General features: G+C 39.0%; 1 protein-coding gene and 1 long non-coding RNA gene across 2 annotated transcripts; one reads left to right on the plus strand and one right to left on the minus strand.

The window, feature by feature from the left end:
• Window positions 1–1470: 1470 nt before the first annotated feature.
• LOC117407783 (membrane-spanning 4-domains subfamily A member 15-like) lies at window positions 1471–20841 on the minus strand. Its single transcript, XM_059015504.1, has 7 exons — window positions 20717–20841; window positions 16351–16517; window positions 13758–13865; window positions 4319–4375; window positions 3377–3496; window positions 2223–2330; window positions 1471–1918 (listed from the first exon to the last, which is right to left on the minus strand). Exons 1-7 carry the CDS (start codon window positions 20811–20813, stop codon window positions 1892–1894), a joined length of 684 nt encoding a protein of 227 aa, XP_058871487.1. The 5' UTR covers window positions 20814–20841; the 3' UTR covers window positions 1471–1891.
• A 1829-nt stretch (window positions 20842–22670) lies between these two features.
• LOC131722002 (uncharacterized) lies at window positions 22671–23647 on the plus strand. Its single transcript, XR_009319985.1, has 3 exons — window positions 22671–23041; window positions 23249–23391; window positions 23616–23647. It is a non-coding gene; the product is annotated as an uncharacterized LOC131722002 (long non-coding RNA).
• Window positions 23648–25096: the final 1449 nt, after the last annotated feature.

The following is a 25096-nucleotide window of genomic DNA, read 5'->3' on the forward strand; positions in this document are numbered from 1 at the left end:
TCCTGATGCAGCAAAGCATCCCCAAACCATGACACTACCACCACCATGCTTGACCGTTGGTATGAGGTTCTTGCTGTGGAATGCAGTGTTTGGTTTTCGCCAGACATAACGGGGCCCATGTCGGCCAAAAAGTTCCACTTTTGATTCATCTGTCCATAGAACATTGTTCCAGAACTCTTGAGGATCATCCAGGTGCTTTTTGCCAAACTTGAGACGAGCATTCATGTTCTTCTTAGTGAGCAATGGTTTCCACCTTGCTACTCTGCCATGAATCCCATTTTTGCCCAGTGTCTTTCTGATGGTGGAGTCATGAACACTGACCTTAGCCGAGGCGAAAGAGGCCTGCAGATCCCTGGATGTTGTTCTAGGGTTCTTTGTGACTTCCTGGACGATTTTACGCCTTGCTCTTGGAGAGATTTTGGCAGGACGGCCACTCCTGGGAAGATTCACTACTGTTCCAAACTTTCTCCATTTGGACAATATGGCTCTGACTGAACAGTGGAGCCCAAGAGCCTTAGAAATGGTTTTGTATCCCTTTCCAGACTGATAGGTATCAACAACGTTTTTCCAGAGGTCTTCACGAATTTCTTTTGTTCGTGGCATGATGTGTCTCTAGAACCTGTGTGCTGACAACTTCAATCTGATGGTGAGGGCCAAAGTTAGTCAGATTTATATTGGGCAGTGCTGGCCCAAATCAGGCCTGTTTGTTAACCAAAGTACTCAAACAGCTGACCCCAATTATCCCTTTAATTGTGTTGAGTTAACTAGGGGGGGAGGGGCAATAACGTTTTCACACCTGAAGATTGCATGTTTGATTACCTTGCACACCAAACAAATGAAAGCAGCACCAAACTTTAGTGTCATTTTTTTCTCTCAGACTCCCTCTATATACCACTACATCCTACAAAAAAATGACCAAACACAATGTGAAAAATGTGCAAAAATGCAGAAAATCAGACGGGGCAAATACTTTTTCACAGCACTGTATGTATATATGTGTACATACACATATACATATATATATATATATATATATATATATATATATATATATATATATATATAACATTGTTGTTCCCTTTTCTTAATGATTAGCTGCCCCTGTGTTTCAGATAAACCTCCCCTTACCTGGTTAGTTTGAAATACAGTCACCCCAGTCTGTGCTGTCATCGAAATCACTGTTAACATGCAAATTAGCCCATTTGAAGCCTAGAGAGTTATGTCGACTGGAGCATGTCACCACAATTGCATGACAGGGCAAAGGCAGTTTGCTCATCAAAATGAGGTGCATGCGCATTGTGCACTAGTGTTAGAGCAGGGGTCCAATCATGGTCCTGGAGGGCTATTCCACCCCAGGTTTAACAGGTAAAAAGATATAAATTACCTTTAGATACAAATAGAACTAGACTAAAAGTGTTTGCCTGGGATGGAAGATGGAAATTCTAAGATATATATATATTTTTTTTTTATTAAGCAAAGCAATAAACACCAAAACATATCTCAATGTATCACTTCCATATACCATTTGCCTACCATGTTTCTTTTTCATTATTGTTACTGAAAACATTAAAATATAAAACCAATATGATAACTGAACATGTGAAACATTTCAGCTTTTAAATACAAATGATCTTATTGAAAATATAAGCAAACAAGCAAATGATCCCAAACAAATGAACACGTTTTCATTTTCATATCAATACAAATTCCCCGACAGTTTACACATGGGAGGATTTCATTGTTGTTTAACTTGTTCTGATAATAACACCTTGCAGAGATGAAGTCTTTAGCGCTGGCTAAGCTTTGCTAGAGGAGGCGGAGGGACAGTTGTCTTCTTGACTGCATGCTTCTTATAGTTCGATTGAGCAAATCTGCACCCAGGTCACTGGATTCATGCCTGTTGAAAAGCAACCTCCGGCTGAAAAAGACAATGAAATGCACATTACTAAACTTAGAAGAGTTTCTCTCTCTGTCATTCTCATCTATAATCATACACAATCCCTGCTTTCTACTTTTTTCCATAGGTGTGTAAATATTTTCAATTTCCCTAAATCATAGCCAAACCCCAGGCTCTTACATAGAAATGAACAGCAGAGCCATATTATTAAGTTTGTTATATTACACTTAAAGAAAACACACAACAGCATGATTATTCACCCATTGTTCAGGTAGTGTGAATAGGATGATGGTGCATGTTTATGTAGAATATGATACACATTTACCATGGCAATGTAACTGCATTCAGATTTGCATCCGAAGGCTGATGTAGCGATAGCGATGCACATCTCCAAAATGTTCAGGACCAGAAGAACTGCCAGAAGGCCTACATACTGTAAAACACAAATCAGTTCATTCAAAAGCCATTGTCTAGACAGCACATTATAACAAGAATGAAGCCTATTATAGGATATATTGAATACTGGATGCTGGGGTCCATTATAAGATGGTGAATCCAGAGATCTGATGCAGGACTTTGTGGAGTAGTCCTCTCTCAACAATGATCTTAACTTTAAGCAATAGTTACAGATTCGACTGCATTTAAGGGGTGTTATGTCCGTACTATGCATCCTAGTATAGTAATATTATAGATAATATTAAACATTACATACAAGGCATTTAATAATAATACAATGGGATTTTAACTACACTAATTATCACTATTATTAACTATAAAACTCAATTTTAAAGAGTAACTAGCAGGGTTCCTAAAGATACAGCATTACATCCCCACATGTTGCTAAAACTGTTTAAATAACATACCTGTAAATGTTCTTTTCATTGTTAACATCCTGATAACTTTTTACACTTATAACTTTAAAGTCTGTTTCAAAGCTCAAAATGTCTACTCTAGTGCACTGGGGTTTGAGATCTGTCTTCTAAATCACTGCAGAAAGAGTGATAAAAAACAAACAAACAAACATAAAAACAAGTGCTCTGGCTTTTCTGTTCTATACCACATCATGGATCGTTATTGCTTTGTTACCTCTGAACAATAATCCTTACTGTGCACTAGAGCGGCAATTTTGAAAAGCGCTTTGAAGTTGTAAGTGTAAACAGCTGTCAGGATGTTAGCAATGAAAAGAACATTTCCAGGTACGTTATTTAAGCAGTTGTAGCAACATGTGGGGACGTGTTACGCTATATGTTTCATAACACCGCTACTTACTCTTTAAAATATGTAGAAATTATATAGAAAATAAACTAATAAAATCTAACAAAAACAGAAGTTCTGGTGCTGTATGTGAGGGAGTGACAATGAAACAGTGAAAGAGAAGCACGTGAATGAGACGAGTTGAAAAGGAGGTAATAAAAGGAAAAGGGCTAAAATGATAAAAGAAGAGAGAGGTTGAAGATTGCAGGCGGTGCAAACACTTACTAGAGATCTGTTGAAGTAAACCATTTGGAAAGGTGCTACGGACACTAGTATTGAATAGAGAATAGATCCAACTCCAGCAAAAACAGAACTGACAACGTTCATCCCTAAACATGCCTTCACCTAGAAGTGAAATAAAACAACAACATTACAAATACAAGTTTTATTCTTAATACAATGCATAATCAGATCAATACATTCAGAACTAGGGTCTACGTTACCTCTTATATGATCACATATTCACAAGGGCTACATTTACAACAAGCAGTGTAGTGCTATTATTTCTGAAAAATAATCTACTTGACCCTGTCCTTTTATATTATAATGAACAGTTTTTATTTGAGATCTATCTTTCTAATATCTATCCATCCATTATCATTAACCGCTTACTCCTTTACAGGGTTGCAGTGAGCCGGAGCCTAACCTGGCATACACAGGGCTCAAGGAGAGACTACACCCTGGAAGTCCAGCTACTTTCATTGAAATGTCGAAGAAAATAAACGTTTCTGCGCATCTAACAGCAAAAAAATGGGTTTCCATTAAAACTGATTTCTAGTGTATAAACTGGTCAACGTGATGACGTCATGGGCGTGGCTAAGGTTATTCTAAGGTTATTCACAAGCTAACAGATAGCAGCTAACAGAAACACTATGAGGAATTTAAATAGAAGCTAAAACAGTAACAGCAATGAACTACGCTGAATGAAAGCTGGATAACGGTGCCTATTAAGGTAAAGGTTAATTAAGAGAGGACTTGCTGGGGGCTGCTGTGGCTGAACAAAATAACACGTGGCTGCATTTGAGAAATGCTCACCTTGGAAGAGCCTTAATATTAAGTATAAATGAAATAAAAAGAAAGAATCAGTCAATTTAGAAAACGTTCAGTTACACAAAAAGTGTTTGTTACAGATGGCAGGTATTTCTATTTGTATATCAATTTACTGACCAGATCTCTTCTGGGGGTATTCTCAGCTGCAACAGCCAGGGATCCAGAGATAATATACTGTAAGAGATACATATAAGATTTCCATTGTAAGCCATGATTATAAATAACAACTGAAACTGTTAAAGATGTGCAGGTTTGCAATGCATTGCTGTCGACACGTTCCTTTATATTGTAACACCACATGCAACTCTCTACATGTGTCTACAGTAAATGACAATGCATTTATATTGTAACACCACATGCAACTATCTACATGTGTCTACAGTAAATGACAATGCATTTATATTGTAACACCACATGCAACTATCTACATGTGTCTACAGTAAATGACAATGCATTTATATTGTAACACCACATGCAACTATCTACATGTGTCTACAGTAAATGACAATGCATTTATATTGTAACACCACATGCAACTATCTACATGTGTCTACAGTAAATGACAATGCATTTATATTGTAACACCACATGCAACTCTCTACATGTGTCTACAGTAAATGACAATGCATTTATATTGTAACACCACATGCAACTATCTACATGTGTCTAAAGTAAATGGCAGTGCATTTGTGTTTGGATTATGACTTGTTTTCTGTTTATTGTATTAGGTATTGTAAAATGGGCTAGATTCTCTGTACAGTAAAGTAGGTCAAATCTACTTTAATCCCATCAATTGAAATAATTATCAAACACTACAATGAATTGCTTCTCTAAATACAAATAAGCAATCTTTTAAAATACTGTTTTGAATACAAGTATAGTGCAGGGGGCATCTGATCAATACCCAGGGCGAGATTAATAATGAAACAAATTAGCAGAACAAGCCAGTAGCTGACAACACCATGGGGGAGGAGCCACACCCGGAATATTATTTATAGATTTGAACTTTGCCCCAAAGTGTTAAAATGTTTTATACCAGGTTATTTGCAATAGAGGATGGTGGTTGGTTTAGTCAACAAAATGAAGAGGAGACAAGAACAAAATTCAAGATTTTCTATTATACATTCAAATATTCACATACTATTTAAAAAAAGAATAATCTAATACTAGGTTTAAATCTTAAATGTCTAGCATTCAATAATCATTAATACAACATACAGTCAGATTAATTGCAGTTGTAAAAATCTAGATTCAGTAGTCTGGGACTTCCAACAGGCAGGACACAGTCAATACAGCACTGAAAGAAACAATCAAATTAGTTCATAAACACACTTATACAATAATAATAGTTCTCAATGTATTTAAATGAACTACCTTAGTGAAGACACCAATAAATAACCCTACACATACTAATACATGTATTTAATGCTTTAAGCATGGAAATGTGTATTTCATATACTTAACAGAACTGAAATACTTGAATCCATACACCTAATTGACAAGAGTTAATAAACAACCTCTAATGCAATAAACAGACACCACATTAAGCATGACATTCTTTAAATAGGATATAAATTATAAATAGCAGTTCTGAATCAAATATTAGAAAACACTACAGTACCAGCAGCCAATCAGCTTCCAGCTCTAGCTGGCTTCTATCAGACAGTAGATGCCCTCTGGAACGTCACGGCATCTACTGTGAATCAAACTTAAAATCAATCCGCGCAAGTGCCAGCTTTTGCATTTTGATTTGCCTTAATGAAAGCTCAGTTCATATCTATTGGACAGCAAATACTAAACAGAGACAATTGGTCCGAATATATTTTATTATTGACCGAAACCTGCCAATCAATTCTTTGCACAGAGCAAAGCAACCAATCCTGTACCTGCAGAGTCAGCCAATCATAGTCTGTCTGTCAGCTCGACTGGCGCTCAGTAACATTGTGCTGTTCAGATATCTGGCACTGTTCAGATAAACTATAAGCAACTCTGATAAGTAAAATGTTTGTTTAATAAAAACATCGACGGGCACTATCACTTAAATAGACACTTAATATTGTAGGGAAATACCTTTTGAAAAGTATCAGAAGGTGCCATTTATAGAGAGAAACATGTTTGTAGTTCAAATCTATGTAAGGATAGCAATGGTAATGCTCAGCAACAGGTCTGCTAATAAGGTCTGCTCAGCAAACTGCTGTACTCTGAACAGGAAACCAGTCTTAGCTGAACAGACGCTGACAAAACCAGGTTGCTAAGGTAACAAGCCTTGTGGTTTGGACATTTCCAATAGAAAGAACACATTTTGCAGAACAGAGAAGAAAGAGGCTTGCTGTCTGCTAGAATTAGGAAGACAGCAAACGAGTTAAAACTCATGTAGGCTCTGGGATAGCTGGGTATAAATACCAGCAGAGCAGATGTCTATTTGAGACGCATCCCAAGTCCATCCTGTTCTCTTGGAAGGTGTGTGCCAGTGCCCCCAGAGGGAAAGGCCAAACTGATCAAAACCCGACTTCTGTAATGGCTAGTTGCTAATGATAATGTTACTAATATGTGTGTCACCATAAAGGGAACTACAGTATATTAAACTCTTAATCATTGTTTGAACTTGAATCGTAGGTTATAAAATACGATTCCCTACAATATACACTCTCTCCAATTTAACCTTAAATAGATCCAGAAGTATAGATTTAATTGAAATGGCTGAGATTGAAATATATACACTAAAGTAGTTAGAAAAATAAATACAGCATGGCAGAACCACACTCTCAGTCCGAATAGACAAGAAATCATCTGGGTCAAATCCACAGAGCCTAAGCTTCGTCTTGCCTCGCCTCGCCTCGCTTCAGCCTCTGCCCTCCCCTCTTTACCCTGGAGTGATTGGACCAAGCTGGTTTAAACAAGACAACCACTAAGACCATTGTGAACTATCAAACAGATCAGCGAGTCAATTAGGATCAACACTGCAGTGCAGCCCCTTGATCCACCAGTGCAATAGTATCTTACCAACTAAACAAACCAACACTAAAATGTCAATATGAACGTGTAGACATTATCAAAATGAATTAACTAGTGAAATTATAAAACACAAAGTGAACATATATGTATTTATTAAAAACACCACATACCACAGCAGGAGCGTTTCCACACGCGTTAACTCTGGAATTATTTGTTGATTTCACCGTGTAACAATTTTTTTTTTTTTTTGTTCCTGGGTAGTAAGTGTTATTAACTAATTGCTTATGCCTCAAAAGTATAGAAAATGGCTATTATTCCCCACAAACTTTGCTTTTGTGACCAGGACAGTGATATTTTGAAATTTACCTATTTCCAATGAGAAAACGGGCGAATTTGTGTCTTTTCGTTCACATAAAGTCAGAAAAAAACAACATATGAATCCAAATTAACATGTATTTATACTAAAGTAATACAAAAATGACTACAAAAGATTTAGAAGTGAGTAGTTTTTCGAGATTTACGATTATACTGTAAATCACTTTCACGAATCAGCCCCCAAATGTAGTCTCCCATCATGTTCTCGTTATACTGTCCATGGTAGCGGCGTTCAAAGTCCAGTATATCCTGGTGGAAGCGCTCGCCTTGCTCCTCCAAGTACGCTCCCATGTTCTCCTTGAATTTATCAAGATAAGCATCAAGGATATGGACTTTGAGGGACATCCTACAGCCCATTGTGCCGTAGTTCTTCACCAGAGTCTCAACCAGCTCCACATAGTTTTCGGCCTTGTGATTGCCCAGGAAGCCCCGAACCACTGCGACAAAGCTGTTCCAAGCCGCTTTCTCCTTACTAGTGAGCTTCTTGGGGAATTCATTGCACTCCAGGATCTTCTTTATCTGTGGTCCGACGAAGACACCGGCTTTGACCTTTGCCTCAGACAGCTTAGGGAAGAAGTCTTGAAGGTACTTGAAGGCTGCCGACTCCTTATCTAGAGCTCTGACAAATTGTTTCATAAGGCCCAATTTGATGTGCAGTGGTGGCATCAGCACCTTCCGGGGGTCCACCAGTGGCTCCCACTTGACGTTGTTCCTTCCCACAGAGAACTCGGTCAGCTGTGGCCAGTCCCGCCTGTGGTAGTGCGCCTTGGTGTCCCTGCTGTCCCAAAGGCAAAGATAGCAGGGAAACTTGGTAAAACCGCCTTGGAGACCCATCAGGAATGCCACCATTTTGAAGTCTCCTATGACCTCCCAGCCGTACTCATCATACTTCAAGGCGTCCAGCAAGGTCTTGATGCTGTTGTAATCCTCTTTGAGGTGCACCGAGTGAGCCAGGGGAAGAGACGGGTACTTGTTACCATTATGGAGCAGCACGGCTTTGAGGCTCCTGGATGAGCTGTCAATGAAGAGGCGCCACTCATTCTGGTTACAGGCGATTCCGATTGCCTCGAACAGACTGGTCACATTGTGGCAGAAGCAGAGCCCATCTTGACGGGTGAAGAAGCTGGAAAAAGGTTGGTGACACTTCCTCTGATCTGCGACTTGCACACTTTCATCTAACAAGTTCCACTGCTTGAGCCTAGACGTCAAAAGCTCGGCATTGGACTTGGTGAGACCAAGACCTCTAATCAAGTCGTTGAGGTCTTTTTGGTTGGGGTAGTATGGGTTTCTCTCCTCAGCTCCACCTCTGAAATTGTCATCTGGATCTACAACGTCTTCCTCGCTCTCTGACTTGCTGCTCTCTTCTAAAGACGGCTGCTCTCTCTCCGGAGGAGTGGGTACGGGGAGCTCATGGCAGTGTGGCACCGGAGCGATGGATGAAGGAAGGTCCGGATACGTGATAGCAGGTGCATTCTTGCCAGTCCGACGTTTGGAAGGGTCCACCATGCAGAAGTAGCAGTTGCTTGAGTGGTCAGTGGGTTCCCGCCAAATTCTTGGGATAGCGAACTTCATGGCTCTCTTTTCTCCTCGGTACCATCCTACAAAAATACATTTATTTCACCCATGACTAATGTGTAAGAGATTCTCGCAACATTTTTCATATATGATATATTTTTTCAATAACATTGAAAATTGTAAAACATTTTAAAATTAAAAACTTTTACAATTTTAAAAATTTTAACAACTTTTATAACATAAAATTCCGAGCAACAATTGTCCATCTTACCTTCCAGAGTTTTTTTGCAGTGCTCACAGGTGAAATGAGGTGCCCAGGGTTTGTCTTGATCCCCGACAGGTATGCCGAAATATGCCTTGTAGGCCTCACACATCTTAGCAGATGCTTCCACGGAGTACTTTTTCACTCTTGTCTTGATAAATTGGCCGCAGACATAGCAAAATGTGTCTGCCGGATGCTTGCAGCCTCTTGATGCCATCTCAGAAAAATGCAGATAGGCAGCTGGAACTAAACTGAACTGGTGACTTTATGTGAACGAAAAGACACAAATTCGCCCGTTTTCTCATTGGAAATAGGTAAATTTCAAAATATCACTGTCCTGGTCACAAAAGCAAAGTTTGTGGGGAATAATAGCCATTTTCTATACTTTTGAGGCATAAGCAATTAGGAAATAACACTTACTACCCAGGAACCAAAAAAATAATAATTTGTTACACGGTGTTATGAATGTGATATTTGTGAAACTGTTCTAGTCTGTTGTTGAAGAAGCCAAGTAGAACAGAATATTTGTTACTTCTGCATAACTGATTAAGTCCTTGGCCTATATTTTCCACTGTGGCCAAAATGCAAACTGCCCGTGCCATAGTAAATGAGGTATGTGAGCAGTTTGCCACAGTGGAAAACCAGGCCACACGATTAGACAAGTTTATCTGCATTATATTGACGTTTTTGTTGTACATTTTGGTTAAAGTGGAAAAGTACCACTAACTGGGTTTCCATCTTTAAGGTTTAAAAAAATCTATATCAATGAAAAATGTTTGTTTATTTTTATGGAAACACTGTTACTTGCTAAATGTGTGTGCACAAATGTTCTTCTTCAGCTCCCCTAAAAACTGCTGCATGAAAGACAAGCAATATATTTAGCAAGGTAAGATCCTGCAGAGCGCCATGCATGAGACTGTTACCCTTGGATCTTGAGAATCTTCTGAAGATGCAGGATGTGAGCTTTCATTTCTGGAACAGTAACCCAAATATTCCGTGCCTACCTCAAGTAAATTGACAGCAATCTTATAGAAATGTACAGAATCTGGAATCTGATCCTGGATGTAAGAGCTATTTTATTTCTCTGCCCTGTTTGGAGCATACTCTGTGACATCTGAATTGGACATTTCAAATTGTGAAGAAAATCTAGGGTAAAATCCATGAAGAAAAGGTATTACATGTTAATCTTTAGGTGTAATTCGGTGGCAGCCGTAGAGGGCACTCCATCGCCGAGCTTCCAATTTGTATGTTTGTATTTGACTTCTCTAGCACCCTGGCAGCTCTCAGTGGGGTCGGGATTAGTCATGCAAATTACTTCCAGGTGGGGGGCTCAGTTTCTCAAGTTCCAGTCTCTCTGCCAATAGCTCGCGCTGCTCTGTTTGGTGGTAAAATAGGGCGTAACCATAGCTGTATGGGCAATCCCGTTAGGTAGCTTGCATGTCAATCTCTCCTTCTTTTCTATTTATACACCCAGCACTGCTTCCGCCCTTTGTCTGTGTTTGTTTTTTTTGTTCGCTCCTTTCACTGCAGGCCATTTCTCTGCTCAGCGCTGGCAAGATAGTATCAGCTATTTTCCGACCTGCTCAGGTGATTCTTTTCATCATTCAGCTTTTCTATTTTTCTGCAGGAGCTCCAACGTTAGTCTTTTCTGCTCCATCCAGTCTCCAGCACAGTTCAAAGCACAGTTCAAAGCGCAGCGGCATTCTCAACTTGGTCTGCTTTTTCATCAAGACTGTTCCAACGTCACCGCTGTACTGCAACTCGTTCCCACCGGCGCCTCACAGACCATGGTTTCCACGGTGTAAGTTGCCATGGCGACCAGGCAGCTTTAACAAGCAATGCGAGGCTGTGCCTCATTACTGCAATCTTCTGGCTCCCGCTGCCGCGCTTTCGCAACATGAGAGCTTCAACTCCGAATTGTGACATCTAAATACTGCAGGTTGCTCTCCTAGACCTATGTTCTAACTGTTCTAAAGCAAATGTTTTATACATAGACAAGGATTTTAATCGCAATAACCAAATATATGCTACCCTGCTTCACTGAAGCCAATTGTTTCAATTCTAATCACAACCTCTAGATGGTAGCATAACACCACAAGCTCGACATAATTTAAGATGATTTGCTATCGCTGTGAATCTCACACACTCCAAACTTTCTATCAATTCCTGCAGTTTGTTGTCACTTCTAGGGATTCTCAGTCCCCTCCTGCCTCAACCTCTTTTGCTACATATATTAACTTGAATTTTTCAAATCCAAACCCCTCCTCTCGAGGACCTGGTCATGAAGTCAGGCTTTTCAGCTTTCTGAGATGTTAAGAATCCACCGTCACATTAATTTTCCAGCTGCCTTGCATCAGGCCATTCCTGCAACCTTCTTGTTCCCGGATTTGCACTTCCTCATTTGTCCCCAACTTCATCAAGGCTAATACAATTTTCAAAGTCCATTTCATTCAATTTGAGCTACCAGTCACATACGGAAACTATGTCCTACGATTATCAACATTTCAGTCAAAGCGTCCTCCTACCCCGCAATAGACAATACTCTTAGACTGCTCCTGATCAAATCAATAGGTTTTGCAGCAGCCTCCGAGCAACGCATTCCCATCCTCTCAGGTTCTGTAGCGGCCTTAGATCTATGCATTCTTCATCTCTGCCCAAAGGCAGCCCCATCTCCGACATCATCTTAAATGCCTTAACTCTCAAATACCAATTTCCACTGCATTCAGCATCTCTCTGCTCTCTACAGCAGGCCACTGCACACTACTGACAGCATTCCATCGTTTACTCCCTCAGATCTCTGCCCGTTCAGCAGATCTTGCCTCTACTGTTAATATCCCCTCATTACAGCAAATCTCGGCTCCCTCTTCAGATCTGCTCACTATTGCAGCATACAAAGTTGCTTTAGTTTACTGTTCAAATCTGCAACTGCTCTCCTCCAGAGCTTCCAACGCTCCAGCTTTCCACCAATACCTAGATCTTTATATATATATATATATATATATATATATATATATATATATATATATATATATATATATATATATATATATTGACACACGGCGCACTTGATTTCCTCACCAATTTAGTCTCTGTCCACGCATCGTCTCAGATACTACAAGCTTTAATACATGGTACGAGACTGGACATCTGATTTAATTTATGATTTAAGGAGTTCCACTATTAGGAGAATGATTGGAGTTGTGAAACCCAAACCTCTGATTACAAGTTCACGTTTTCCATTCCAAACAGACATTATTTATTTCTTAGCAAACAGGATGGTAGCAAACCACCGATCAATCCCGTATTAACTAACACAGGATGGTTGGCATCTCATCTTTCTGCCTTCGTTTCCAGAAACAACTCAGCAGTCGATGTCACATATTTGTTCAGGTCCAGCTGCCACCTCAGCCCTCATCAAACTCTGCAACACCAACATCTGCCGTTCAACTAAATACAACACTCTCCAACCATTTGCAATCTGCTCATCACTACATGGCCACACTGTTAGCCCCAGTGACCAAATCTTCATTTACCACTGGATGGAAAACATTTAGAACTTTCTGCACTCAAAACAAAATACATCCTATTCCGATTTAATGAGCATCGGATTGTAGCTTCCATCGCCCATGAAAGGGATTCTCTTCACTTAGCCCCCACTATCGTTAAAGCCTACATCTCCGGAATTCAAGTATTTCTGCTGCCTCATCTCCGTCCCTTCAGTTTGCTTGACACTCAGAGATCTCTCTCACCTCCTATAACATCCAGCACCTCCTTGCCTTTATCACAGACCTCAAGCTATCCCTTAACCTGGCCCCTTCATCCATCAGGAATGATCTCTCGGGTATCCAGCACCAGTTCTGCCTCCAGCCCCCCCCCCCTTCAGCAAGACAATATTCAACTGAATAACTGTCCCTCCAGCCTCCTTCAATCAGCACCTCTCGTCCCATCTACCCATTCCTCCTACTCGACTGTCTGGTCTTCAGTTACTCACTTTTGCGAGAAAAATCGGATGTCTCATTCCTCTTGCAACATACAGCACCTCCTCTCCTTCATCACTCACCTCAGGCTGTCTCCATGTTTAGCCCCCTCATCTATTTAGATGCTACCTAGCGGGCATTTAGTATCAATTTCGCCTTCAATCTATCTCCTCTTCTCCTCTGTCGTCCGTTCCAGAGATCCGCCTAATTCTCAGAGACATGGAGAAAAGCCTGCCCCCCACCTCTCCATGAAGACAACCAATCTCAACAGGCCAGTTGCTGCCTGACCCGGTGAGACGTGAGAGGTCAGAGTGTTATATGTCGTTGTCTTGTCCAGCTCTTCTCATCTCAAGCTATCCAGCTTTATGTCTCTAATTCTGTGTTACACAAGCACCCCCGTTCCTCAAATTAAATCCCCCTTATTCTGCACTAATCAAGCCCTTGTAAGTGACCAGTGAATTATTTTCCTTACCCATACACCAGTCCAAAAAGGTAATCCAATGCTTCCTTCAAACGTGTACGCATTCACCAGGACAGGACCAAACAGCAGACTCACAATCCCAATTATTATTTGCACAACCTTACAAAACAAAAGCAGATTTCAGGATAAGAATACTCAGGAATTTTAACATTTCACACATTTTGCGAATAAATAAAACATTTCTTTGGTATTACACATTGTTGTATAAATCGTAGCGCTAAACGATGAATTCAAATATTGATTTAGATTGTATTAGAGATGTAGGATCTATACTCTAGGGTCCACTCAGACTGTGAAATGCACTTGTTTCCAAGATTTTACAGACAAGCATAGTCGGATATCTGCTCAGATCTTGCAGCTGGTCCTCAGAAACCAGCAAATCAGCTAGAATTGTGTTGGTAAGTCTGCCCTGTTTCTGTGTCCTTGCAACTTGAGAGTAAAGGATTTTTCACAGCAAGTGTCAAAGCATCAGCGTCTGGCAAATGAGTTAAAATCATTGGACTGCAAAGAGAAGGTAAATCTGTGAAGCACAAGTGATCAAGAAGGAGGCAGCGATGAAGACATATTATTGTTATATGTGGGACAGCGGTGTCGTAAAAGATGTTGTCTTTGTGGATTTGGGGTTTATAACATTGAAAATGCTGGGTGAATAGCATGGGCCTGTGCAGGAGCTGGATCTGGACAGTGATATGTTTATTTTTAACATTCTTCAGAATGAGCAGAGACAGGTTTGCTGAGCAACTTGACATGGTTGGTCCAAACATTAAAAAAAAAAAAAGAAATAACAACTATTGAGAGTCTGTCAGTCCAGACAGTGTCTGTCCGTCTGCTTGAGGAGAGTACTATATATATACATATTTACACAGTCGACTGCACATTAGTGTTCTGTAGCGCCCCCTAATAGAATACAAGTCTACTTACAGTGTAACCACATCTTTTATTAAAGATACAATGTTCCACTATCATTATTAAATATATGTACTGAAATTAAATACAACATTTTGAATTTGTTGTTTCTTAACTTTGATAGTTCTAATGCAAGCTCTGGATTTCATTTATTAAACTTTTTTTTTTAATCAATGCAAACCAGTATATTTGCATGAAAAGCAAGCACTTGACCCTAAACGGGCTCAGCGTGTTCTGATTGCCCGTCTGTGCTCCATGTGAGCGCAAGGCAGAGCTGTCTACTGACTTGGAACTGTGGCTGCGCGCTGCAACAACTGCTTCAAGCCATAGCCAATATGTTTTTTTTAATTAACTAGACTACTGTAACAAATGCACCCACACTAAAATGTAGTTTTTACGTCATATATCTGCATTTGTAGCTATAAAGATGATTTATTCACAGGGGAGTGAGGGTCTAAAGTTAAATACCATAAGACACTGTTTGAAATACTGTTTACTAGATTAAAAAGGTTTTACATGATTTAAAACCTCAGTGTTGATCTCACCCCAGTCTTCTTTTTTCTCTATATCTTTATCATTTTTGAAATTTTGAAAACTGCTCAGTTGGACATTCATCACTTCTAATGGTGCTCATGATGATGTTCATTGTCATGATGATGATGTGAGGGGTAGCGTGCTGGACTGTGATTGGTTAGAGAAATACATTTACAGATCTGTTTTGTACAATGTTGAATGAATGCCATGTGGCCAGTGTGAAAGCCTCCATGACATCCTAATGAAGGAGTGTTGCGCCGGACGCTGATGTTTTGACGTGACGCGCTTGGGGTGAAAGGGGCATCTGGGAATTGGATTTTTAAAAGTAGAATTGGCCGCGTTTTAGAATATAATTATTTTATCCATGTGTTATTCATGATCCTTGAATTCCAATTCTAGCTTTTGTATTATAAAATTGAAACTGACATTGAAAGGCTCAAGATTCATAGCTCTTGAAGACCTGAGACACAGACTGGGACACATTGTGTCATCAATAATCAAATCAGTTTCACCTTCATCTCCTGTGCTTGACTTACCTGCTGCCAACTGGATTGCTGTGCACTGTTTGAGTTATTGAACAGCTGTTTGATTTGTATTCTTCACATATACACTATGGGGCAGCAGTGTGGAGTAGTGGTTAGGGGTCTGGACTCTTGACCGGAGGGTCGTGGGTTCAATACCTGGTAGGGGACACTGCTGCTGTACCCTTGAGCAAGGTACTTTACCTAGATTCCTCCAGTAAAAACCCAACTGTATAAATGGGTAATTGTATGTAAAAATAATGTGATATCTTGTAACAATTGTTATTCGCCCTGGATAAGGGCGTCTGCTAAGAAATAAATAATAATAATATTATAGTACTGCATCTTGTAGAACTTTTGTTTTTTGGTGAATAAAAAAATAAAAACATGTCTAAGTGACTTTTTTATTCAACTAGAATGAATTCACTGAGATGAGAACATTACATTTTCTGTACTATACATGCAGTTTAAACATTTCAATATATTGCTTTCCTACTGTAAAACCCGTGGAAGAAATGCTTTGCATCACATACCATATACAGTACTACAGTATTTCTGCCAGTACTGTGCTCTCTAAGTTTAAGAAATCGCTGCACACAACGTGTATATAATTGCTGACTTACCCCCAAAGCTTTGGGCTGTCCTCGTAGAAATGTCTGCAGCGGCCCTGGCAGCTGGCTTGCCGCTGTTCCTGGTGTAGCCTGGCCAGCACTGCTCAGGGGGTACTTGTGAGTAATGATAACAAACCCTCCAGCTGTTGTTACATGTGAAGCCATGGCGCTTGCCTGGTCTGGTAGCGGCACATTAAAAGAAAAAAAGAAAAAAATAGAAACCCAAATCGAGTTCATTTTTTGGTAATCTGGATAGATTATGGTTGAGATTTTTTTTTCTTCTTGCAAATGTTGAGAAATGTATTCCCCATGTTCAATATTTAACAATATGTTATTCTCAGAATGTTAGCATGTGTGATACGGTATACGACTACATGTAAGAAGTTTTCTGCAGAAATTCACAGAAATTCTCTCGCACATAAATTCTTATTTTTTTCCAATCAGAAATACAGGCTTGTTAATTTGCTTTCATTTATTTTGGTACACAACAGCTTCCACCTAAACTACAGGATGAATCGTGCACACAGAATATAACTACAAAAAACAGTACCCTAAATCCTTCCATGAAGACAGTAGGAAACTGTTTTGCAATATTGAGAGAGCTAAACAATTGGTCGTGGAGTTCAAAAAAAAGACGCCAACGAAACATAAAGCACAGCGCCTCATTTCAGCCTCCATACAAAGACAGTAACGAGGAAAAAAAAGTTAGGACGCTCATTTTAATTCAACCATTTTTTAAAAATATAATAAAGACCTTTTTAAATGAGGGAGAATAAGAACGTAATTACTGGCACTGGTAGCTACAATGACATGCATATCAATTATAAAAAGGATATTATCACTATTAAGTTTTTTTTCAAAACTTTCAGACCCATCTAGGGCCTCTGGGTGCATCGACCCACCAACTATTCCTCTGTCACTGGCAGCTGGCTCTTTGAGCTAATATATATATATATATATATATATATATATATATATATATATATATATATATATATATATATATATATATGCGCTCAATCCAATCGAGCATCTGTGGGATGAGATGCAACGAGCTATTCAGAGCAGAGATCCACTACCAGCCAACTTGACACAACTGTGGGAAGCATTGGAGTCAACATGGACCAGCATCCCTGTGGAACGCTTTCGACACCTTGTAGAGTCCATGCCCCGAAGAATTGAGGCTGTTCCGAGGGCAAAAGGGGGTGCAACTCAATATTAGGAAGTTGGTCCTAATGTTTTGTACACTCAGTGTGTATATATATATATATATATATATATATATATATACAGTGCCTTGCGAAAGTATTCGGCCCCCTTGAACTTTGCGACCTTTTGCCACATTTCAGGCTTCAAACATAAAGATATGAAACTGTAATTTTTTGTGAAGAATCAACAACAAGTGGGACACAATCATGAAGTGGAACGAAATTTATTGGATATTTCAAACTTTTTTAACAAATAAAAAACTGAAAAATTGGGCGTGCAAAATTATTCAGCCCCTTTACTTTCAGTGCAGCAAACTCTCTCCAGAAGTTCAGTGAGGATCTCTGAATGATCCAATGTTGACCTAAATGACTAATGATGATAAATAGAATCCACCTGTGTGTAATCAAGTCTCCGTATAAATGCACCTGCACTGTGATAGTCTCAGAGGTCCGTTTAAAGCGCAGAGAGCATCATGAAGAACAAGGAACACACCAGGCAGGTCCGAGATACTGTTGTGGAGAAGTTTAAAGCCGGATTTGGATACAAAAAGATTTCCCAAGCTTTAAACATCCCAAGGAGCACTGTGCAAGCGATAATATTGAAATGGAAGGAGTATCAGACCACTGCAAATCTACCAAGACCTGGCCGTCCCTCTAAACTTTCAGCTCATACAAGGAGAAGACTGATCAGAGATGCAGCCAAGAGGCCCATGATCACTCTGGATGAACTGCAGAGATCTACAGCTGAGGTGGGAGACTCTGTCCATAGGACAACAATCAGTCGTATACTGCACAAATCTGGCCTTTATGGAAGAGTGGCAAGAAGAAAGCCATTTCTTAAAGATATCCATAAAAAGTGTCGTTTACAGTTTGCCACAAGCCACCTGGGAGACACACCAAACATGTGGAAGAAGGTGCTCTGGTCAGATGAAACCAAAATCGAACTTTTTGGCAACAATGCAAAACGTTATGTTTGGCGTAAAAGCAACACAGCTCATCACCCTGAACACACCATCCCCACTGTCAAACATGGTGGTGGCAGCATCATGGTTTGGGCCTGCTTTTCTTCAGCAGGGACAGGGAAGATGGTTAAAATTGATGGGAAGATGGATGGAGCCAAATACAGGACCATTCTGGAAGAAAACCTGATGGAGTCTGCAAAAGACCTGAGACTGGGACGGAGATTTGTCTTCCAACAAGACAATGATCCAAAACATAAAGCAAAATCTACAATGGAATGGTTCACAAATAAACATATCCAGGTGTTAGAATGGCCAAGTCAAAGTCCAGACCTGAATCCAATCGAGAATCTGTGGAAAGAACTGAAAACTGCTGTTCACAAATGCTCTCCATCCAACCTCACTGAGCTCGAGCTGTTTTGCAAGGAGGAATGGGCAAAAATTTCAGTCTCTCGATGTGCAAAACTGATAGAGACATACCCCAAGCGACTTACAGCTGTAATCGCAGCAAAAGGTGGCGCTACAAAGTATTAACTTAAGGGGGCTGAATAATTTTGCACGCCCAATTTTTCAGTTTTTTATTTGTTAAAAAAGTTTGAAATATCCAATAAATTTTGTTCCACTTCATGATTGTGTCCCACTTGTTGTTGATTCTTCACAAAAAATTACAGTTTCATATCTTTATGTTTGAAGCCTGAAATGTGGCAAAAGGTCGCAAAGTTCAAGGGGGCCGAATACTTTCGCAAGGCACTGTATATATATATATATATATATATATATATATATATATATATATATATATATATATATATATATATATTATTAAATATATGAAAGCATGACAACCTTTATGTACAAAAATCTTCACTAATATACAATTGAACAAGAACTGTTGAATATTTATTTTCATTTCATACAGTTAAATGGCAGTGTTTATATGATAGTGAAAAATAAATAAATATCAAGATAAATAAATAAATACACAAATTTCTATGTAGTCATTTATTTATACATTTATATCAATGCATTTATTTATTTATGTTTTATTTTTATCAAATATATATATATATATATCGTTCAGTATAGCTGATTCTCAGAAATTAATGATCCTTTTAGTCAAGTGGGGACCACAAATAGAGTTACACTCATCAACCAGTATCGAAAGAGGAAACCATACTTCCTTGCACCAATAGGGACCACAATGAGCATTACACTGACAGGAAACCAAAAATGTTCAGAGTTCAAGGTCAAAATCTCAGAATGAGGATGATGAAGATGAAGATGAGTGATAGCTCAAAAAATCTCAAATATGTGTCCCAAGAATTCTCATCTGGCTGACTTCATCTTTCAAAATACTGCTTATCTCAACTAATTGTGTAGCACTGACAGTTAACATAACATGCTTGCAAACTGAAGGTTTCAAATCCCACATATACCAGACTTTTTTATATTTATATAAAGAAAGATTTTTCTGCAGGCAAATGTTCCATTTTAAAACAGAAATAAATAATGTAATATAAATGATATAGACGTCAAAATAAGTGTGTTCCCCACTATATTTCCATGTTGACAAAACAAGTTAATTGTCATTAAAATCAGATGTAATATACATATGGGTGGATCAAAGTGCCTGGGGGTCTGTAAAAAAACGGTGGAAGAACAAAAGAAAGAGAGAAGGAGAAGGACATTTTCTACCTTTGGTGACTTATTTCGCTTACTTTATCACAGGTATTTACTTTTTTTCTACATTTCACATTAGATTGTTGAGAACTACAAATGAAATGTGGAATGGTGCTTTTTGGCTGATTTACTTTTGCTGCGTCAATACCCTGAAAACACGTAAAGTATCCATGCTGTATAGATAGTCACTGGCAGTTCTCACACTTCCTCTCAATATAAGGTTCCAGCTGTCCGTATATTGGATGGATATGGATGGCTGGAGCCTTGCCACATATTCGAAATCACTGCGCTGTTTCACAGAATTGAAAGCAACCCATTTTAGCATGATATTATAGAATTATTGATTGTTGTCCCAACAGTTGCTACCACTGTATGTGGAACTGTCTGTGACTGAATCATTAACTTGTGTAAAGAGTTTATCTTCCCTATATATATATATATAGAAATTGTGCAATGTCTCGGGGCGGAAAGAGAGATATACATATTAAACACTTATATATATATATGAGAAAATCCAGGATCATTAATTACCTGTGTGTCTTCCAGGTTCTTTCACCTCTGGTGAGATACCAGAGAAGATATCCTGGTCTGGTATCTGCAGCCCACTGTAAATGTGTTCCATCTCCATAGCTAGTGCTCTAATGAAGAGAGGAAGAGCTGCCCCTGTTCCTTCTGACTTTCACATTCACACATTGTGACCAATCAGTGCAGGCTTATTTTAAGATTTTTCCAGATCACCTCAGGAAGTGGTTTAAAGCTGAAAATACAGCCGTAAGGGCAGCGTGCATTGAAGCGCTACTGTGGTCTGGACATGTATTATTGTCTTTATTTCTTCTGCAGAAATAACAAGCATGGTTGAATGTAAATTTAAAATGAGATCCATCAGTAACATGAAAAGTAGATCATTGTGACCTACTTTACCCTGACATGTTATTAGGACCTGCACCCTGTATCGAGTTGAAAAAACATTTGCAGTAATCACAGCCTTGACTTGACGTGACATAGACTCAACAAGCTGGAGTGATGACTGCATCATTCATCATTGAGATCTGGGGATTGTGGTGGCCATGAAAGATGCCTGAAGTCTCTGTCATGCTCCTGCCCCTGCTTCTGGCACTGGGCATGGGTGCATTGTCATCTGCATCAGGGTACAAGTGCAGCATTGTTGGGTGCACTTGATCTGCAGCAGTGCTTAAGTAACCTACAGAATTTGTTCAGTAATCAAGGGATCCAGGATATACCAGGAGAACATGCCCTACATCAAGGCGATGCCAGATCCAATGGGGCAGACAGCTGCTAATAAAGTGGACAGAAAGGGTATATCCACTCTATGTACATGTAAAAATGTACCTTTGACATACAGGCAGCAAGCTGTGTGCCTCCATTTAATCCCAGATTCATAAAGGAAACAAAAAGCTGTTGTATGATGGTGAAAAACACACTTTTGAGCTTTGAAACTGAACTAGTTTGGACCAATTTATTATATGTTCACGAGTGTATTAACAATTTCACTCAAAGTGAGTAAAAAAGAAGAAAAGCTTATATATTGAACAAGATTTTGTTTTAATTGAATTGGTTCAGTCAAGGTGAAAGTGGTGCAGGTGCTACAGATATGATCAGTATTTTGACAAATCATTCATTTAGGTCCAGTTATTGTCCAGCACTAGTTTACAAAGAAGGGAAATGTCTGTGACTGCTTATCGATGTGGAAGTAGCCTTAAAAGTTACTGGAACATCAACGAAGTACAACGCAAAACCTGGCCAAGCACTGTCTGCTGCAAGAGACGTTCAGTCAGCATCTTCAGCAAGATCACATCTTCAGCAAGAACACTTGCACAATCATTTTTTCCCATATTTATTCTCAGTTCATTCAAATAAATGTATACAGTTTTAAAAGCGCTGATTTGTACATTCATTTCACAGAGCTATAGGACTATATTTTGTAGAACGTTCGTTTCAGAGTGCTTATGTGAAAACAAAATACAGTCAGTGTGTGTGTGTGTGTGTGTGTGTGTGTGTGTGTGTGTGTGTGTGTATATATATATATATATATATATAGTATATCCATTTCGCAATTTGTGAATTTACAAATTCTCAAAGAACAAAATTTAAGCAATTGTTTTCCTCAAATTGCGAAACGGAAAATATCAAACAAGCAAAGAACGAAACAAAAAAGAAGAAATGGTTATTAGAGGATTTGAGCAAATCATTGTTCTCAAATTGTGAAATGGAAAAAATACCAAGCAAGCAAAGAACGAAACAGATAAGAAGAGACAGCTTCTTTGGTCTTTGAGTAAAGCGATATAATCAAATTGCGCAATGTGCTTTGAGCACATTTCTCCCGACCTCTCACCTTATCCCATAACCCTTTGTGCGCAGTGTGACAGAACGAAGTAAAGGCGGAGTCGACTATCTTGGTCATAGATAAATAATTTATTTGGACAAAACCCAGATTTATTTTTGCAGATTTAATTGCTAACCTCAAAGATGTATTTCCAGATTTTATTGTCAAATTGATTTTAAATGTTGCATTTGTGACAAGCTTTTTCAATAAATTATATCTGAAATCTAAATTCTCTGGGTGTATGCCAACTGTACATTTCATTGAGGAAGGCGAATGGGGTCGTTGTGTTGTGCGTGTGGTAATTGTGACTTGTACTATATAACGTTTGTTTTCTATTTTTCTTTTAGACTGTGGGTCGACTGTTTGATGTCTTCAACCACAGAAACCCAGGGACTGGAGGACACAAGCTGCACTCCGCCACATCATAGCACCAGTGGTTTTCTGCAGGAAACAAGAGCCTATTTGTTATCCTTAAAGACAAAAGACAACAAGCCAAACTATTGCACAGCAAGGTAAATTATCATTTATGACTTACAGATATAAAACATATATAGTGAATATGAATTTGATACCTGAACTGTAGCCTGATACATTTGTGTAGCGATTGCTTCTAATTCCATGGCACTGTGACAGTGTAAAATTGTGTTACCTCCTTGTGATTTCTGTAAGGCTTTTCATGTCTGTAAGATAGGTGGTGTAATAATGCTTATGTTTCCCAGACATACAGTTACCACAGGATTTGTCGTAGTTATCTCACTGCTACAGCTGCTTCCAGAAACTCTTACTAAGCAGAAGTATGTGTTGACCTACGAGGTCAGACAAGACCATGTGGAGCTGTTCTTTAACGCTGTTCGGAGATTGGGTAATGTCAATGTTTACTGCCATTTTGTTACTCTGAGTTTTAGTTTTTGCTTGTTTCTTATGATATATATTATTCTACGTATTTTGCTTCATGTAATTGTGAAGCAAATTTCAGACGTATGCATTTGTGAAAGCATGCAGCCAATACAAAATGTTTGAAAATTGAGCTTTTACCTATTGTGGATTGTATCTTTTTGTTTTTGATTTTTACTGTCGGCTGGACAGTTCAAGGCTGCCTTCTGTCACCTTGTGACGCGCTGCGGTGTTCAAAGAGGAACAACAGGAAATTTAACCGCACAGGACAAGATTGCAATTTTCTAATAAAATCCATTTTGAAATGCAGTTTTTCATTTACTGTACTTAATATTTTTGTCTAAAAAAAATCATTGTACTTTATAATGTGACTAAATTTGATGTTACACTGTGTAGTGTTGTGTTTGTGTATATATATGTATATATTGTATTTTAATGTTTGAAAAACACTAAGCCGCCTGGGATAAAGATTACACTTAACTAAATGGCACGACAATTTATTCCGTAGGGTAGGTGGAAGTCGGTCATTTAGGAAAGGGGTGGGGCTATGGTATCCAAACCCAATGACCCAGATGGTAAGCGGCGTAGCATCCGAGGATTGGAGGAGCGGATGCGCTCGTTAACCTAGGGGTCATGAGTGAGGATATAAATAGGGGACATAGTGTAAGTGATCTGTTCCTTTGTAAATGGTTAGAACAACTTAGAAGGAGACCGCTGTGATAAATAAAACATGAGTGTTGTGCTTGTTTGTTTTGTCTAAGTAAAAACTGTTTGTTTTGTTTCTAAAGACTACTAACACTATCCGGAGCTGCAGCCGCAGGCCAGCAACAAACCCGGACACCAGCACTTCCCTGTTTCACCGCCACCACTAGTTTCATGCACTAAAATAACACTGTGTCTTTGTGTTCTGTGTTACGTGTTGGTTTCGGATCAAACCCGAGGATTACAAACGAAGTGATACACGCCGCTGTATCACTTCCAACATTTATTATTTACAGGTGTTTCCCTAAGGATCTGGACGTTGTAAAAACAATAAACACCCTTGCACCTGGAAATCATTGTCTGTGTATTTTGTATCCGTTCTGCACTGCACACATCTGTAACCATTCACCACTTTGACACAGCATCCCATTATTATAAGTCAATAAGTAAGAAAACAGCCCCGCACCAGCCTGAGACCTCATCACTCGATACTGTCAGTAACATATCCCTTCGGTCACCATTTCATTTTTTTGATTTTGAAAACAGTTTGTGTATTGCCAACTTATGATAGATACAATAATGTATATGTATATGATAAAATAAATATGATAGTCCAAGTAACTGACTGTATAGACTGTATAGAAGGGGATGTAGCAAGGTGATCTGTTCCTTTGTTATGGTTAAGGTCGAACCGCTAAAGGACAAGTGAAATGTAACTGTGAGTGTTTTGTTTATTTGTTTCATCTAACTGTTGTATTTTTTATTTGTTAGACTGCTAAAACAATCCGGAGCTGTCGCTACAGGCTCGCACAAACCCGGACAACACTGCACTATTGTTCACGGATAAATTGCATTTTCACCACTAGCACTAATAGCACTCACCATGGACTTGGACTCAGGTTTGTGTATTGTGTGTGTTTAAATACAGTGCTTATTATTTCGGGACTGAACACCGTGTTTATTTAACTGAG

This window comes from Acipenser ruthenus, chromosome 50, assembly GCF_902713425.1.
Source record: "Acipenser ruthenus chromosome 50, fAciRut3.2 maternal haplotype, whole genome shotgun sequence".
Classification (NCBI taxonomy): domain Eukaryota; kingdom Metazoa; phylum Chordata; class Actinopteri; order Acipenseriformes; family Acipenseridae; genus Acipenser; species Acipenser ruthenus.